This window comes from Brachypodium distachyon, chromosome 2 (genome assembly GCF_000005505.3).
Source record: "Brachypodium distachyon strain Bd21 chromosome 2, Brachypodium_distachyon_v3.0, whole genome shotgun sequence".
In the NCBI taxonomy this organism is placed as follows: domain Eukaryota; kingdom Viridiplantae; phylum Streptophyta; class Magnoliopsida; order Poales; family Poaceae; genus Brachypodium; species Brachypodium distachyon.
In genome coordinates, this window is record NC_016132.3 from 44,706,522 (window position 1) to 44,722,326 (window position 15,805).

Below are 15,805 nucleotides of genomic sequence, written 5' to 3' on the forward strand. Positions count from 1 at the left end.
ACGAAAAACCATTCGCAGAACCACACCTTTTGAGTCAAGTTGTCTCGGTCAGCCCAAAACCAGGTGTATAGGCGGTTTTACTTGGATCCTTACTTTAATCGTAGGCTAACGGGTCGGGTCGAGTTGGGGCGACGTGATGTCTGAGAGGTGGGCCCCATCGGTAAGCAATCAAGTAAAACCGTCAAATCATTCGTTTTTGGTTTGACCGAGACAACTTGACTCAAGAAGTTCTTTGGACGTTTTTTTGTTAAGTGTGGTTCTGCGACAAGATTGCCCCAAAAATTATGAATTTGTCAAATGATTTAAAATTTAATCAGAGTATCGACATAATAGTCAAGTGAAACTTTAATCTTCATTATGTTTTATTATCATGGAAATCCTACATACCAATATGACTCGAAATAAACATGATTATCGGTACAAATAATTGATCCACAAATTCCACATGTGAATTTGGACTTTAGTTACAAAACTAAGCTAATATCACCTACAAACAATCAATCTAATGCAAAAGTTGGTCGACCAGCCAACACACTGGCCAACCATTAGTTCTGGATTTGGATATAAGACTGCATATAAAAAGTGTCATGCTTAAAACATGATTTGACTCGATATACTTTCATAATATTAGGGGTTATGAGATTGTTTAGTTCTAATTTTGTAGATATACCAGGCTTCACTGATTCTGACTTTTTACTATTCCCTCCGTCTCTAATAGAGGCACGCACTTGTTCCAAGATTATCAGTTTAACTAGCAAAATATAAATTATATGACATAAAAAAAATATAGCATTCAAAATTTCATTTTACTATGAATCTAATGCTATATTTTTTATGCAATATAGTACACATGACCCTCAATTTAACACCTCTACTAATTGGCATCAAGTACTAGAGACCGACTCGCAAGCAAAACATGCACTTACTAATAAGTATATCTACAAACTAAACAAATATAAACAACTAGCCCATGTTTTAAATTTTTAATCTAAGCATCAGTAGAGTATAAAACTTTATACTTACATTATGATTTATAATCATCAAAATCCTACGTACTAATATAACTTGGCGTACACACGTATATTGGTGCAAACAAACGATCCAATGATATCCCCCGTTAATTTTAATTTTGTCACTAGATGTGATATCACGTTTAAGCAACCATATCAGATAAAAACCAGCGGTTGGTAGGTGAGCTGAATTTTAATGAAAAATATTGACCTAATATCATGTACTATGATCAATCAGTACGATCTACATCATATGAATGATTTAAACCATTGTATAATAAAACACAATGCAAGATTTTTGAAAGAAAACACCATGTTGATCCACATCATCGGAATTATTTAAACTATTAGATAAAAACCAAGATTCAATGAATGTGGTATATTTGGTGGGCCATCAATAAAAATTAAATTAAAAAAACCACATAAGCCCAATACTACGGTTAGTAGTAAGCTAGTATTTATTTGTACAATGTGATACACAACACGCATACACCGTTAGATGATTAATATATTGCGACCTTTCTGATTTATTTTTCTTCTTGAATCCCGGGAATATTAAGAAGTTATAAGTCGAAATCTATTCATTGTCATCTACATTTTATGAAGGATGGGTTATTAAAAGTACTTAAAAAACTAAAACTTGCTACCAATATATTAACGTTATCCAAAGAATTGTTACTTGCCATACCAATATATAGTTGCTCAGAAAATGTGCATTGCGTTGCAAGTGACCTCAAATCTGAATTCTGGCTACTAATTTAGTATCACACATGAGCGAATGACATGCCAGCTAGCTAGCGGACCAAACAAGTCCTTACCAAATATCGCTACAAAATACCGTAGAAAACAAATCATCTAAACTTCAATCCAAGTATTAATATGACATAATGCGGTGAAACTTTAATTTTGCATTATGATTCATTATCATGGAAATCCCAGCTTCAACTATATCTTGGCATACACAATACTACCAATGCAATCCCTAACATGATAGAAATCACACACAAATAAAATATTTTCTCATGTTAAAAACATGATTTGATTCGATATATATATGTTTAGAGTTCTCGGGGTTATGCGATTGATTAATTTAATTTACTTCTCTAGATACACCACGGTTGATTGATTCTTTATCCCTAAAAAATTATCGTGTAAACAGTGTAACAATACATACATAGATCAACTAAAATAGATTATTAAAGATGTTTCGTGCACAAACCATGTTGGCTGAGTCTAATAGGAATTAGAGTCTTCTTCTTGGGAAAAGGACACAAGAAGTACAGAGTAATTAGAGTCCTTGTGTGTTACGTTCTACTCCCTCCGTCCGGGTATGTAAGGCCTGCACGGAATTTTATGTCATACTTTTACCAAAAAATACATTAGCTATATGACTTTATTGTGACACAAAAGAGATATTGTTGGATTCGTATTGGAAAACTCTTTCTAATGACATAACTTTTAGAGTAAAATGTATCAGAGGTCCTAATTTTTTCGTAAAGGTCCCAAGTTAGTCCTAAAACTTTGAAACTTCACATTTGAGTCACAATTGTTTCATCAGTGGTTCAACGCAGATCCTATGATGGTTCGGTCGCGTGCCTGCTGTCGACGTGGTTATTTGGGCCCACATTTCAGGTGCCAAGGTGGACAATTTTTTGTTCTTTCAAAAACCTCCTGGCTCCTTACTTGCTCTTCCCCGTGCCCCCTCTCCTCCTCTCCTTTCTTCGCAAAAAAAAGTTAATAGAGATTTCACAAATTGTGTTGGTGGAGACTTGCTAGCAGAACTCCTCTGAAGATGGAGAATGTATGTTCAGCCTTCAGCGACGTCGTCAGTCACACTGGCTATCCGCGTCGATTCATGGACAGAGACACAGGTGAGCCGTTTGTTGTCCCTGCTATGAAACCCATGGCCCAAATCCGATCTTCAGCAGCCCCGTTTCGTATTCCACCATACTCAAATCAAGTACTAGTACAATTCACATTAAAATCAAGAGTGGGTGTTGAGAGTAAGCAGTACACCGTCACGTACCCGAAGTGTTCCAAATCCAGACGCGTGCACAAAACACAACAGTGGGAATCAAACCAAGCAGAACTAACTGAGTTCGGGAATCAACGGCAAGAGAAGGCGGAGGCGGGCGGAGCAAAAAATCATTTGCGGGTCTCGTCGTCCTCGGGCTCGAACTCCGGGTCGCCGTCGGGGTGCATCTCCAGCCACTGCTCCTTGGTCCAGTACTCCTTGACGTGCCCCCACTTCTTGCGGAACTTCTCGATCTGGCTGTCCATGACGACCAGCGCAGAGGAGTCGCCGACGTAGTAGGGGTGGTTCCCCGACCACACGTCCACCGTGTACTCCGGCTTCGTCCCCCCCGTCACCAGCACCAGCTCACCGTTGCAGTACACCTTCGCGTCCTCGAAGATCTCCGGGTGCAGCCCTTTCTTCCGCATCGAGCACCTCATCCTCTGCACGCGCCGCACAGTACGGGTTACAGATTAACAACTCCCCAGCGTCTCCCCCAATTCAGGCACAGCCTGATGAAGTTTATGTATGGAGTAAGCGAGTGAGTGAGTACCTGAGAGGGGACGAGGGAGCGGAGGTTGCGGGTTGTGGTTCTCGCGGCGGCGGCGGCCGGGGTCGGGAGAAAGGAGGTGGAGAGGGAGAGCGCCATGGCTGACGACGTCTTGGCTTCCTTACCTTCTGCTGTTCGATTCTTATCCTCTTGTGGTGACGACGAGTTCTGAATATTGAGGCCCCGGTGCTCACTGGACTCTGGCGGGCCTCTGGGTCGCCGAAGGCATTTCGAGGTTTGTGGTTTGGTATCCGTGTCCCGTGGGCCATAAAACATCCCATTAATAAGAAAATTTGTTTTCTCATTCCTCAATCGAATATGATGGAGTGTTAGGCCGATTTTGAAACTGGGTAAATATGGTTTTGGGATGGTATTCAAAACTAAATTGCCCCCCTTTTTAGGAAGGCGCGTTGGTGTCCGGGTACACACACGTACATATGCTTGAGTTTTTAACACGCTTGTAAATTTTCATATAAAAAGCAATTTTTGCCGTCTAGAAGAAACACTTATTGGGTGCTGTAAGAAGCAAACTTTTCATTACTTGTCCTTTTTTTTGAAAGCCCACGTGCACTTAGAAGACTCAAACATTGACATGTTTTAATTGTTTCGTTTTTCTATTTTTAATTTATAATGAGCGAACGTTCGCTCTTTAGTTTCTCGGAAAGAATGTTTTTGCTGGCCCTCCAATTGGAAAGACTATGCCTAGGATCGCGCCGCATGTGTCCTGTGGTTGACAACTTTAGTGAGCGAACGCTCGGTTTCATGGGGTGGCAACTTTAGTCTGTGAGAGTGCAATTTTAGTTCTGAGCACATGACAACTTTATCCCGTCGTGTCGGAAGGCTGGAGAGCGAACGTTCGCTCTCTATATTCCATTCCTTTTCTATTGGGTACTAATCTCTCTATTCCGTAATTCTTGTCGAAATATTACATGTATCTAGATACATTTTAAGAATAGATACCTTCATTTTTGGGCCAATTTGAGACAAGAATTATGTAACAGAGGGAGTAACATGCAATCCAAGGTGCACCTTCAAATTTCCTCTGCTTATCACTTATGTCCATTTTGGTCTGCCTAACTAGCGCAAACGCACACTAGGTAACCCGGCCACACTCACTACTGCAATAAAGTTTTAAGTTCCATATGAATTCTTGATAGATGAAGCCGCTTGCACAAACTCGACCTCGACACCATGGAGATTGAGCCAAACTAGATGTGTTCCGAGGACAAGGAGTAATAATTCTGAAAAAGGGTTCAGTTAGTCAAACGAACCGCAAAAAATGGTATGTTTTGATCAGACCATAATAAAATATGGAAAGTCTTACACGTGGGCGCAGCTCTCTCGGTAGGGCGCCCGCCCTACCTCAATTCCTCACAAAATATTAGGCATAGGTAGTATTAATCAGGTCCAAATCTAGCTATTTCAGTGAATTAAGGAAGAAAAGAAAAAAAAAGGCAACGTGATCGAGGGATATTCAAAATCTTGATGTTGATGGAATTAAAGAAGATTTTCACAAATAAGATAGAGCTACGCCATTGCCTACGGCATTAAATCAATATGTCTAATATTTTATGTATATTTAAATATCTTTCTGTTTTTATTGTGCAAGGTGATTATGTCTAGGATCATATAAAAAATTAATGTGTATGGACTACTTTAATTTTTCGCGTCAATTTAATACTTTAAATCTGTCTGACCTTAAATTTCTTCTGTCCTCTGCCGATGGTCTTACGTGTGATTTGAGTTAAAAGTCACGAGCATCCTGTGTAAAAAAAGATACTCACTCCGTTCATAATTCTTGTTTCAAATTTGTCGAAAAATATATGTATCTATTTCCTAACAAATGTCTAGATACATATAAGATTTCGGCAAGAATTATGAAACGGAGGGAGTATATTTAATACCTATAAATGATTTTTATACCAAAGATGCCTGAATATGGCTTCTGGAACGAATTTAAATGTGAGATTTCTCAGGAGTAAACTGCGCACGTGTCATTTCCTTAGTTAGACAAGATACGCCATGCAAAACTCTGCCGGCCGTCCCCAGTCACTTCCATTTTCTCTCTTCTGTCCTCTCACATCCGATCCCCTCCGCCGCCAGCGCCATCCGCCAGGGTCGAAGCTGGTGAGTAGCGCCAGCGCCAGTGTAGAAGATGGCGGACGTGCAGTGAGCACCAAGCAACGACAGATTGCAATTTCCTGCCGCCGGCCCTTCCTCACGACCGCCGTCAATTCCCTCGTCCTTCTGCACTGCCGCCGGTCAAAGTTACTCTCCGCCTCCGGTACCCACTATCTAACAGGGCAAACATCAGGCCCAATAGATCCTGCACTGCCGCCTCCTGAGGTACTCTCGACGAACCCTTGATCTGCCGCACTTGCAAGTATTAGTGGTAATCTGGTGTTTTTTTTAATATGCTCCCGAGCCGCTCCCGGCCGACTCAGGAGGCGCCGGAGCCGGAGGTGCCCACCGCCGCCACTCCTCCAATCCTCTACATCCAGCGATATCCTCGCCGCTGCCGCCGGTGTCCTCCACGGTCGGCCGACCGCGGCCGCGGGCCTCCCCGCCGCTGCTGGTGTCCTCCACGGTCGGCCGACCACGGCCGCGGGCCTCCCAGTGGCGTTCCCCATCCATCCATTCCTAACGCGCCCCACATCCATCCCCTCTCCTCCCCATCCATCTCTCCCTCTCCCAGTTTGGAGGTGCTCGTTCACAGGATGACGCTCAGCTCTGAATCTTGCCTGAGTCGGCATCGTCGGGGTTGCGCCGGCAAAGCGTCTCTGCTCGTCCTGGCAGCGGTGAAGGAGGCCGAGCTTGCGAGGCTGTGGCTTTCCGGCGGCGGCATGCGTGGCCGCTGCGCGCGTTGGCATTTGGCGGTGTCACCAGCTTATGGCGGGGGTCTGCGGCCTGCTGCAGCTGGTTCCTAGGCGGCTAGGCGTGAGGGTCATGCCGAAGGATCTCTTGCTTGGCACAGTCGTGCCGATGGGCCATGTCGGCGGTCTTCATTGTCTGTGGTATCCCGCTTCCCAGGTCCGGTGCCTGCATCCTGCGTTTGCTGCCGGCAGCCTCCACTGGATCCGGACGTTCACCGGTTGAACACAGTAACACACTGCCCAGCCAATACTCAAATTCGGTGCGGTAGCCCTCCTTATGCTTCCACTGCTCCGAGGTGTTCCCCTGGTGCACAGCAGCTTTGCCGGACAAATTCGGCTCTAGGCAGCCTTTACCAGCGAGCACCAAGTTTAGCAATGCTTCCAGCTCAGGTCCAATTCCTCGTGGTGCCATCCTCCTGCTTTGCTCATGCTCGAGACGAGTGTTGTTCTGGGCGCAAGCTCAGCAAAGGTGAATCCCTTGGGCGCCGTTCCCCTTCTTGAAAGCGTCATGTGGGAACCTTGTCCCTTTGTCAATGCAAGTTTTCATGTGCACGGGTCACAGCGGTGCTCTTAGTGAAAACTCTGCTCTGACTCCTGCCAATGCCGGCGACACTTTTGGGCTACGTTCCCTCCATGGAGGCATCGTCGTGGAGCTAGCCAGTGGCCACACCTTCTATTCGAGCCCTATGCTCTCTGATTGAAAACCCTGACCTGGCCTTGCTGGATCGAGTGATAGGTGCATCCAAGACACTGTTATCTCCTTGGAGACTTGGACCCCCTGAGACTCTTGGTGGTGCGCATGGTTGTCTGTGGAGCGTCCAGTTTGGGGCCGCTGGTTGTTGATGGGGTATGGGCCTCAACGTGCTCCAGGTGCGGTCTTGGTTGGTCTTTGCCCTTCAACCGCGCAGGTTGCCCATCATACCTCGCAAAGTGCTTAGGATTGCCAGTGGCAGAGTTTGTGGTCAAGGTTTGTGTTCTTTGGTGTAGTGTCACAACTTGCATATCAGCATATGCTCTAATGTCGTGCCCCTGTGGTGGAGTTTGCGGTCAACACCAAACACACTTGTTGACTTGCATGTGCTCCAGTATCGTACCGTGGTGATGACAGCTGAGTACGCAGGTGAAAATGTGTCAATTTCATGGCAGGTTCTTGGTATTGTGATACCTTTGGTTTGCATTTTCCCCTTTTTGTTCTAGTGTTTTGATGTTTGCATTTTGAGGTAAAATCCATGTATCCCAACCAATAACCTTCTGAAATGGAGGTCAGGACTCAGGAGCCTGATCTTGTAACACTTTTGGGACATATTCTGGGGGTGATGTGCCATGTGTTTGTTGTATGATTTAGTATTCTGGGTCTTATCCTTGCTGTACCTAGTAGTCCTCTTTTGCTCAGTTCCTTGTGCATAATCCATAGTGGCATTCTATGACCTCTTTGATATGTTTTGTTCCTGATATGATACTCTTACTTGATATACATTGTTAGGCATCCGCAGGCTTGGTTTATTTATTTTTGTCATCTTATCTCATCGTTACTTTTCATAGGCCAATTTTGCAAAAAAAAATATTCATAGGTCGGGCAGAAGAGTTAATTTTCTGCAATAGACCAATATTATACTGTACTGTATTGGTCAACCTATCATTTATCGATGGTATGATGCATCATTATATAATAGGACCACTCTGAAGATGAGTTTATCGATGGTATGATGCATCAATAGTATCATTTTTATTTTGGGTCTGTTAGCATTAGGCAGCACCGCATCAGAAACCTTTTTTCCATGTTATGATCTGATTTGAACCTTGTTGTTCCATTATAGCGAGATAGTGGAACCACACCTTCATGGTTGTATGGGGAAAAAGTATTGAATGATATCTCGTCTGCATTAGCCTCTAATTCATATTTCAGTCACATGGAAAATTCTTTGGCTTGCTTCCTGTCTAAATGGTCAAACCTGTGGTACTTGACTTTTCCTATTTCTTAGTATTGCTTTAAATCTGAAGCCATGGTTTCATGCATATATTTTCATGATTTATCTTACTGTACCTGAAGTTTGATCTTTTTTGTGGAAAATTAGCAATGCAAAATGTTAGTATTGTTAAGGATAGTTCTGTAACTTTGGCTGTCTTATATTGTTTGCAACTTCTAATTAAACAGCTACACTATTTGTTGTTTACTACTCATTTAGTTTCTTTCCTTCTGCCGGAGTTACATCTGGCAATGACTTGTATGGTGTTGCTATTTTATAAACATGTGTATTATTCCTCTCTATACAAGTCCTGATATCCTTATTGGCATTCCATAATGTTGACTGAAATAAAATACACTTAATTATTGGAGTCCTTGTTTCCTGTCTAGGTTATCAAGATTTACCTTCCTATTTGAAAATGGAGTATAGTTCAGATGATGATTCGGAAATTAGTGATTCCGAGATTGATGAGTGTGAAGACAAAATTTATGCACGCCTGATTTCAGGAGATTTAAAAATTAACAACGGGGCGAGTTATAGTTGCCCATTCTGTACTGGCAAGAAGAAGAAAGATTACAATATACATAATCTTCTGCAGCATGCGTCTGGAGTAGGTGCAGCACCTAATCGACCGGCAAAAGAAAAGGCAACCCACCGTGCCCTTGCCAAACATTTGAAGAATGGCCTTGCTAAACCTCCTGAGCCACAGCCACAACTAATTGTGGATCAGCCCCTTCCAAACAGAAACGAGAAGTTTGTGTGGCCCTGGATGGGTGTTCTAGCTAATGTTCCTACTGAATGGAAGGATGGGCGCCAAGTTGGAGAAAGTGGAAATCGTCTGAAGGAGCAACTATCACGATTTTGCCCATTGAAGGTTATTCCTTTATGGAATTTTAGAGGTCATACAGGCAATGCTATTGTTGAGTTTGCAAAAGACTGGAATGGATTCAGAAATGCACTTGCATTTGAGAATTACTTTGAGGCAGAAGGTTATGGCAGAAGGGACTGGAAGCACAAACAGAATCAACGGTCAAAGCTTTTTGGATGGGTTGCAAGGGCTGAAGATCACAATTTTCCAGGCATAATTGGTGACCACTTACGAAAAAATGGTGACTTGAAAACTATTGACGATCTTGAGGATGAAAGAACACGTAAAAATGACAAACTTGAAGCTAATTTAGCTAACCAAATTGAGGTCAAGAATAAGCATTTACAGGAGCTTGAGTGTAGATACAATGAGACGACTGCATCACTTGAGAAGATGATGGGGCAAAGGCAACAACTTCTCCAGACATATAATGAAGGTTTGTGTCGAATTTTTGCTGCTTTATTCACAGAGAATGTATTTATATCCTCAGCATCTCCATGTCGAATAACCTGTTAAACTTGATCAATGCCAGAAATTCGCAAGATGCAACAGCTAGCTTGCAGACATTCTCAAAAGATCATCGACGAGAACCAAAATCTGCGCTCAGAGCTGGAATCGAAGATGAGTGAACTTAACGCTAGATCCAAGCAGCTTGATGAGCTTGCTGCAAAAAGTGGTTATGACAGAAAGAACCTTGAGCAGGAGAAGCAGAAGGTGCGCGATTTCTTGGATTCTTGTTTTATGAAAATTAGCCTCCATCGCAATCCTGACCTCTAAGGAGTCAATTGCAATTTTCGTATTTTTCATCTGGATTAGCATGCATGTTTGTAAACAACAAAATATGAATGCACCATTGAAAAACATTGGTAAATATGTTCAAAAGAGGAGGCATGCCTTCGCTAATGGATATTCTTCAATAACTTAACATCATTGTTATGTGCTCATTCCCTGTCTCCTTGTCACCTCCTACTCGACGTAACAATACCGACAACAAAATACAATGAACACACGGGCCATAACTACTCCAAATAAATAATTTCATATAAGAAAAAATTGGGCAGAAAGATCAAGATTCGCTAATGGATATTCTTCAATAACTTAACATCATTGTTATGTGCTCATTCCCTGTCTCCTTGTCACCTCCTACTCGACGTAACAATACCGACAACAAAATACAATGAACACACGGGCCATAACTACTCCAAATAAATAATTTCATATAAGAAAAAATCGGGCAGAAAGATCAAGATTATCTTGGAGGGTCAAAAAGGGGTAGCACCATTTTTCGGCAAGTAGAGGTGGCTCAACGAATTGGCAAGGTTAGGGTTTGGTGTAGCTAAGGGTAGCTTTGTTAACACAAGTAACATTCTACTCATCGACCATGCTAATATTACTGTCAGATATACCTAATATGCAACTTTGGGTTAACACGCTAGTAAAATCCACAATATAACTATATTGCGACCTTAAATCTATTAAGCTAAGCTCATTATATCAAGTATGACATCAACACACAAATCCTAGCATGCTACTTATCAAACAATAAACACTCAAACCTAAAATACAAGTAGTGCATGCAAGTAAGCTACTGGCCTACTACGAGCATAACTAACAAAGACAAGCTCTATCACACATCACTAACAGAACACAAGCTAAGCATGTTTTTGTTTTGACATGAAAAGATTATGTCCGCAAGATACAATATAGGCATTTGCAAGCAAGTATCTAAACAATGGAAGCCACATTAAGCAGTCCTGGTAGGTTAGAATAATTCACAGGGATAAGGCACTAAATATGCACCTTCTAGCATCAATAAGCTATCATGCAATGACATAACATATACACCCTGTATGCAGCGATGAACTAATAATTCCCTATATGCACCGAACAATTTGGCATGATATTGATCAAGCAAAGGGCAACCCTATGCTAGCATATAAAGGAACTGCTAACATGTATCACTAGTAAGCAAGACCAACCATGGATGAGCATACCATACTAAGGTAAGTAACCTATATAACATGCAACAACAAAAGTATACTAAGCACTTTCTAAAACAAGCAATAAGAAATGTTATGCCTATTCTTTCTAGCTATAAATACAACCAACAACATGGCATGTACAATCAACATACAAGCATATGCTACTGTCCAAAGTGACTAAACAACCCCAAATATGGTACCATGTGAATTTTTGCCTGCCACACACTTAAACAAGTTCATTGACTCATTTGGCCATCAATCATGTTCTGTATCACAGTTGCGAAATGGTCGAGTTCTATGACCTAGTTGCAAACACCTCACAAGTGGCTGTACCTGTAGTTTTCATTGCTTGTTTATTTTTCTGCTGGCAACTATTTATTATGATGATCTCATGCATATTGGTTCTGTATCATTTTACATATGGCACTAGAATGCAGAATCTTAGGCCCTGACGCTCTATCACTTGTAAATACTCATGCAACTTATGTAACTTCTCTTGTTATTTGAATTCAGAATGCTATTAAATCAAGCCATCTTAAGTCGGCAACAGTGGAGCAACAGAGAGCTGACGAGAACGTGTTAAAGCTTGTAGGTGAACACAAGGTACGTGTCCTGGTCTCTTGTGTGATACTCCCTCTTTTTCACAAAGGTTGGTGTATTTGGTTTCGTTAAGACAAGGCTTTGACCAAGAATTACTTTATTAATATGAATTTATATGATAGAAAACCAAATTATCAGCAAGAACTTTTGAAGACGAATCTATTGATATAAATTTCATGTCGAGAACACATATTAATAAAGTAGTTCTTAGTCAAAGTCTTGTCTTAGCAAAACCAAATACGCCTACCTTTATGAAAAGGAGGGAGTATATGATGCTTTGGTTTTCAAATAATATGTGATATATGCAAGTCTTACCATATGGAAACTGCAGAGGGCGAAAGAAACTGCTTTAAACAAGATTCTGATGTTAGAACAGCAGCTGGAAGCAAAACAGACACTTGAACTAAAAATACAGCAGTTGAAGGGAAAATTGGAAGTGATGAAGTATATGCCAGGTCATGAAGACTCGGAGTCAAAGAGTAAAATCAATGAACTGAGCGAGGAGCTGCAAGATAAGATTGATGAACTGGATGGAATGGAGTCACTTAACCAAACTCTGGTTATTAAAGAAAGCAACAGCAGTATTGAACTGCAAGAAGCTCGGAAAGAGCTTGAAAATGTATGTACCTTTTAAGTCGATTGAACTGTGTCATGTTTACTGTTTTATGTTTCAGTGATGCATTGATGCTTTTGTTGTTCTTCAGGTCTTATGGATGTTCATCTTTTCATCTGCTGTATGTTCCACAGGGCTTGCTTGATCTTTCAGGTGGCCAAGCACATATTGGAATCAAGAGGATGGGCGAGCTTGATCTGAAAGCATTTTCAAATGCTTGCAGACAGAAGTCATCAAAAGAAGATGCGGAAGTTACTGCTGCCATTCTCTGTTCGAAGTGGGAAGCTGAAATTAAAAATCCAGACTGGCACCCTTTTAAGGTTGTCATGGTTGATGGGAAGGCGATGGTATGGATCTTTATTTTTTTTAAACTACATACTTCCATAGCTTACAAGTGATACCTTTGCTGTTCATAGGTAATTTGCTTTTAAAAGCTTAGGTATTTTCTCTTGGTTAGTTGCATTTTAGTAATTGGAGTGTCTTGTCATAACCATATCTCATCTTGGATTTTTAAATATAACTCTGGTGCCACCTTACTGCTATTGACGATGGCTTCCTGACTATCACTACCTGTGGTGGCTAATTTGATATCTGCTGGCGCATCTTGTATTTTAGGAAATAATCGATGCTGGTGACGCAAAGCTTCAAGAATTAAAAGAAGAGCATGGTGATGAAATATACGCTTTGGTCACGAAGGCACTGTGTGAACTTAATAAGTACAACGCTAGCACCAGGTATCCCGTTGGGGAGCTGTGGAACTTTAGAGAAGAACGGAAGGCGTCCCTGAAGGAAGCTGTCCAGTTTGTGCTGAGGCAGTGGCGAATGAATAGGAAGAAGCGTTGAGCTTAATTGCTCTATTGACGTTGAATAATCATGTTGCAGTATCAGCATCAGTGAACAACTATCTGTGTAACAAGTTGAATAATCGTGTTGCAGTATCAGCCTTAGTGAACTCTATCCAGCTGTGTCACAAGTCGAATTATCCTGTTGCAGTACCAGCATCAGTGAACACATTAATCTTTATCCATCAGTTTAAATTGCTCTGTTCTTAAACTCTGCTGCATGTTTGAGTGTTTTCACTTATGCACGTTGCCATGCACCCAACACTTTTGGCTAGATGTACGTTATTTTTTCACTCTGCCCAAGTAAAATTGGTCTTATATATGTATGAGTTGCTTTTGTCGTATCAAGTGGTGATGAATCTATTAGCGGCACTATACCATGTACGTGGATAGCTGGCACTTTGGTGCTCGCGCTATTTCAAATAGTCACAAATAATCATTTTAGGTGGCATTCTTTTATCAGTGCTGGAACTAAAATTACCACAAAAGACCTTTCCTATCCTAGTAAATCCAACATTTTTAAACGCCCTGAAATACTATTTATGGCCTTTTTAAAAAAATTCCAAACATGTTTGAGTGCCTTCTTTTCTCATCCATGTATTCTTAAACATGTGATGGTTCTATTTAGAAAACAAGTTAGCCATTCTGATTGACTCTCCGACCAAATTAGTGTTATGTAAGACATGATTATAGAGATGTCGAAACTAAAACCGGATGAGTCAGTTGTGTTATACCGAGGATGTGTATCTCAAAGAGCCAGTCATGACTGACATTATTGATTGCGATAGTACTAACAGGCGAGATGGTTCAACGAGGTTTGTAGGAAAAATAAAGAATTGCATGCTGTACGAGTACAGATTCCCGTCTAGATAGCTCTTTGGCTGCATCACTATAAGAGGTCCAACTCACCTTGGAATCAATGTTGTACAGAAGTCGAAAAAAATGCTTCATGAGCCACGGTTAAAAGGATGAGGAAAATAGATAAGTCTACAAGCAAAAGACAAATTCTTATTTACGGCACATGAACAACAATTTAGTTAACGAATTCACAAAACACACACATAACATCCTAAACTAAGATTAGCGATACAATTTAAACAAAAACAGTTCGGAAGGGATAAAACCACATCGGCATAAGGTTGGACCAGTTTTAAAACTAGGAAATGACTTCGGCAAGGAGATCCGCTGTCTCCAATTTTATTCAATCTAGTTGCAAATGTTTTGAATGTCCTGGTTAAAAGGGCTCAAAACCAGGGTCTGATTAAGGGCTAAATTCCTGAATTAGTAGAAGGGGTTTTAAGTATGTTGCAGTATGCAGATGACACCATCTTTCTGTTTGATGGGGATCTGCATGGTGCAAGGAATCTTAAGTTCCTCTTGTGTTTATTTGAACATCTTACTGGTCTTAAGATCAACTTCCATAAAAAAATTAAATTTTCTGTTTTGGAGATGCTGTAGAGAATAGCTTAGCTTTAGCTCAGATTTTTAGGATCTATGCCCATGAAATACCTAGGAATACCAGTCCACACTAGGAAACTTGCAAATTCTGATTGGAAAGCTACCGAAAATAAGGTAGAGCATAAATTAAGTTGTTGGAAAGGAAAATTGTTGTCTTTAGGGGGGGCGGGGGGGCTTGGTGCTGTTAAATGCTAGTCTTAGTCATGGTTGTCTCTTTACCTTTTGCCTAAGGGTGTCAAAAAGAGAATTGATTACTTTAGAGCTAGATTACTGTGGCAGGAGGATCAGGGGATAAAAAAGTATCACCTTGTGAGCTGGCCAATTATTTGCCAACCCAAAGAACAAGGGGGTCTAGGTGTTGTAGACTTAACAATTAAGAATATCTGTTACTTAGGGAATGGTTATGGAGACTTAAGAATAGAAATGGCTTATGGCAGCAGATGCTTAAAGCTAAGTATTTAAGCAGGGAAACTCCGAGTCAAGCTGAGAGTAGGGCTGGTCAATCTCATTTTTTGCATGGGCTGATGCAAGTTAAAAGTATTTACAATAATTTCAGTAGAAAAGTGGTAGGTAATGGAAAGAATGTACTCTTTTGGGAGGATCTTTGGCTAGGGGATGAACCCCTCAAGGTTCAATTCTATAAGTTGTTCAATATTTCTAGGAATCATGGTATCACTGTAGCTAAAACTCTCCAACGGAACTGTCAACACATGTCTTTTAGAAGGAATTTCAGTCCTGAGACATTCAATTATGGAATGATCTCAAAGCATTATGTTCTCAAGTGGTGCTGAATGAGCAGAAGGATAGAAGCAAGTGGTTGTTAGAAAAAAAATGGTCAATTCTCTGTGAAATCTTTTTACAATGTTTTGGTTACCAAGCAAATTGATTTCCCATTTAAATATTTCTGGAAACTGAAACTACCTCTTCAGATTAAAGTTTTTATGTGGTTGGTAGAAAGAAACAATATTTTAACTAGGGATAACCTTTTGCATAGGGCTGGACAGGTCCAAAGGAGTGTGTTTTTTGTG

At 41.1% G+C, this 15,805-nt stretch overlaps 2 protein-coding genes across 2 annotated transcripts; one reads left to right on the plus strand and one right to left on the minus strand.

Moving 5' to 3' along the window:
- Window positions 1–2,930: 2,930 nt before the first annotated feature.
- LOC100845083 (50S ribosomal protein L31) lies at window positions 2,931–3,821 on the minus strand. Its single transcript, XM_003569367.2, has 2 exons — window positions 3,578–3,821; window positions 2,931–3,467 (listed from the first exon to the last, which is right to left on the minus strand). The coding sequence occupies exons 1-2, from the start codon at window positions 3,671–3,673 to the stop codon at window positions 3,156–3,158; spliced, it is 408 nt and encodes a 135-aa protein (XP_003569415.1). The 5' UTR covers window positions 3,674–3,821; the 3' UTR covers window positions 2,931–3,155.
- A 1,778-nt stretch (window positions 3,822–5,599) lies between these two features.
- On the plus strand, window positions 5,600–13,530 carry LOC100844776 (factor of DNA methylation 1). The gene is made up of 7 exons (XM_003569366.4): window positions 5,600–5,920; window positions 8,804–9,718; window positions 9,815–9,996; window positions 11,778–11,867; window positions 12,196–12,483; window positions 12,612–12,824; window positions 13,093–13,530. The coding sequence occupies exons 2-7, from the start codon at window positions 8,833–8,835 to the stop codon at window positions 13,318–13,320; spliced, it is 1,887 nt and encodes a 628-aa protein (XP_003569414.1). The 5' UTR covers window positions 5,600–5,920; window positions 8,804–8,832; the 3' UTR covers window positions 13,321–13,530.
- Window positions 13,531–15,805: the final 2,275 nt, after the last annotated feature.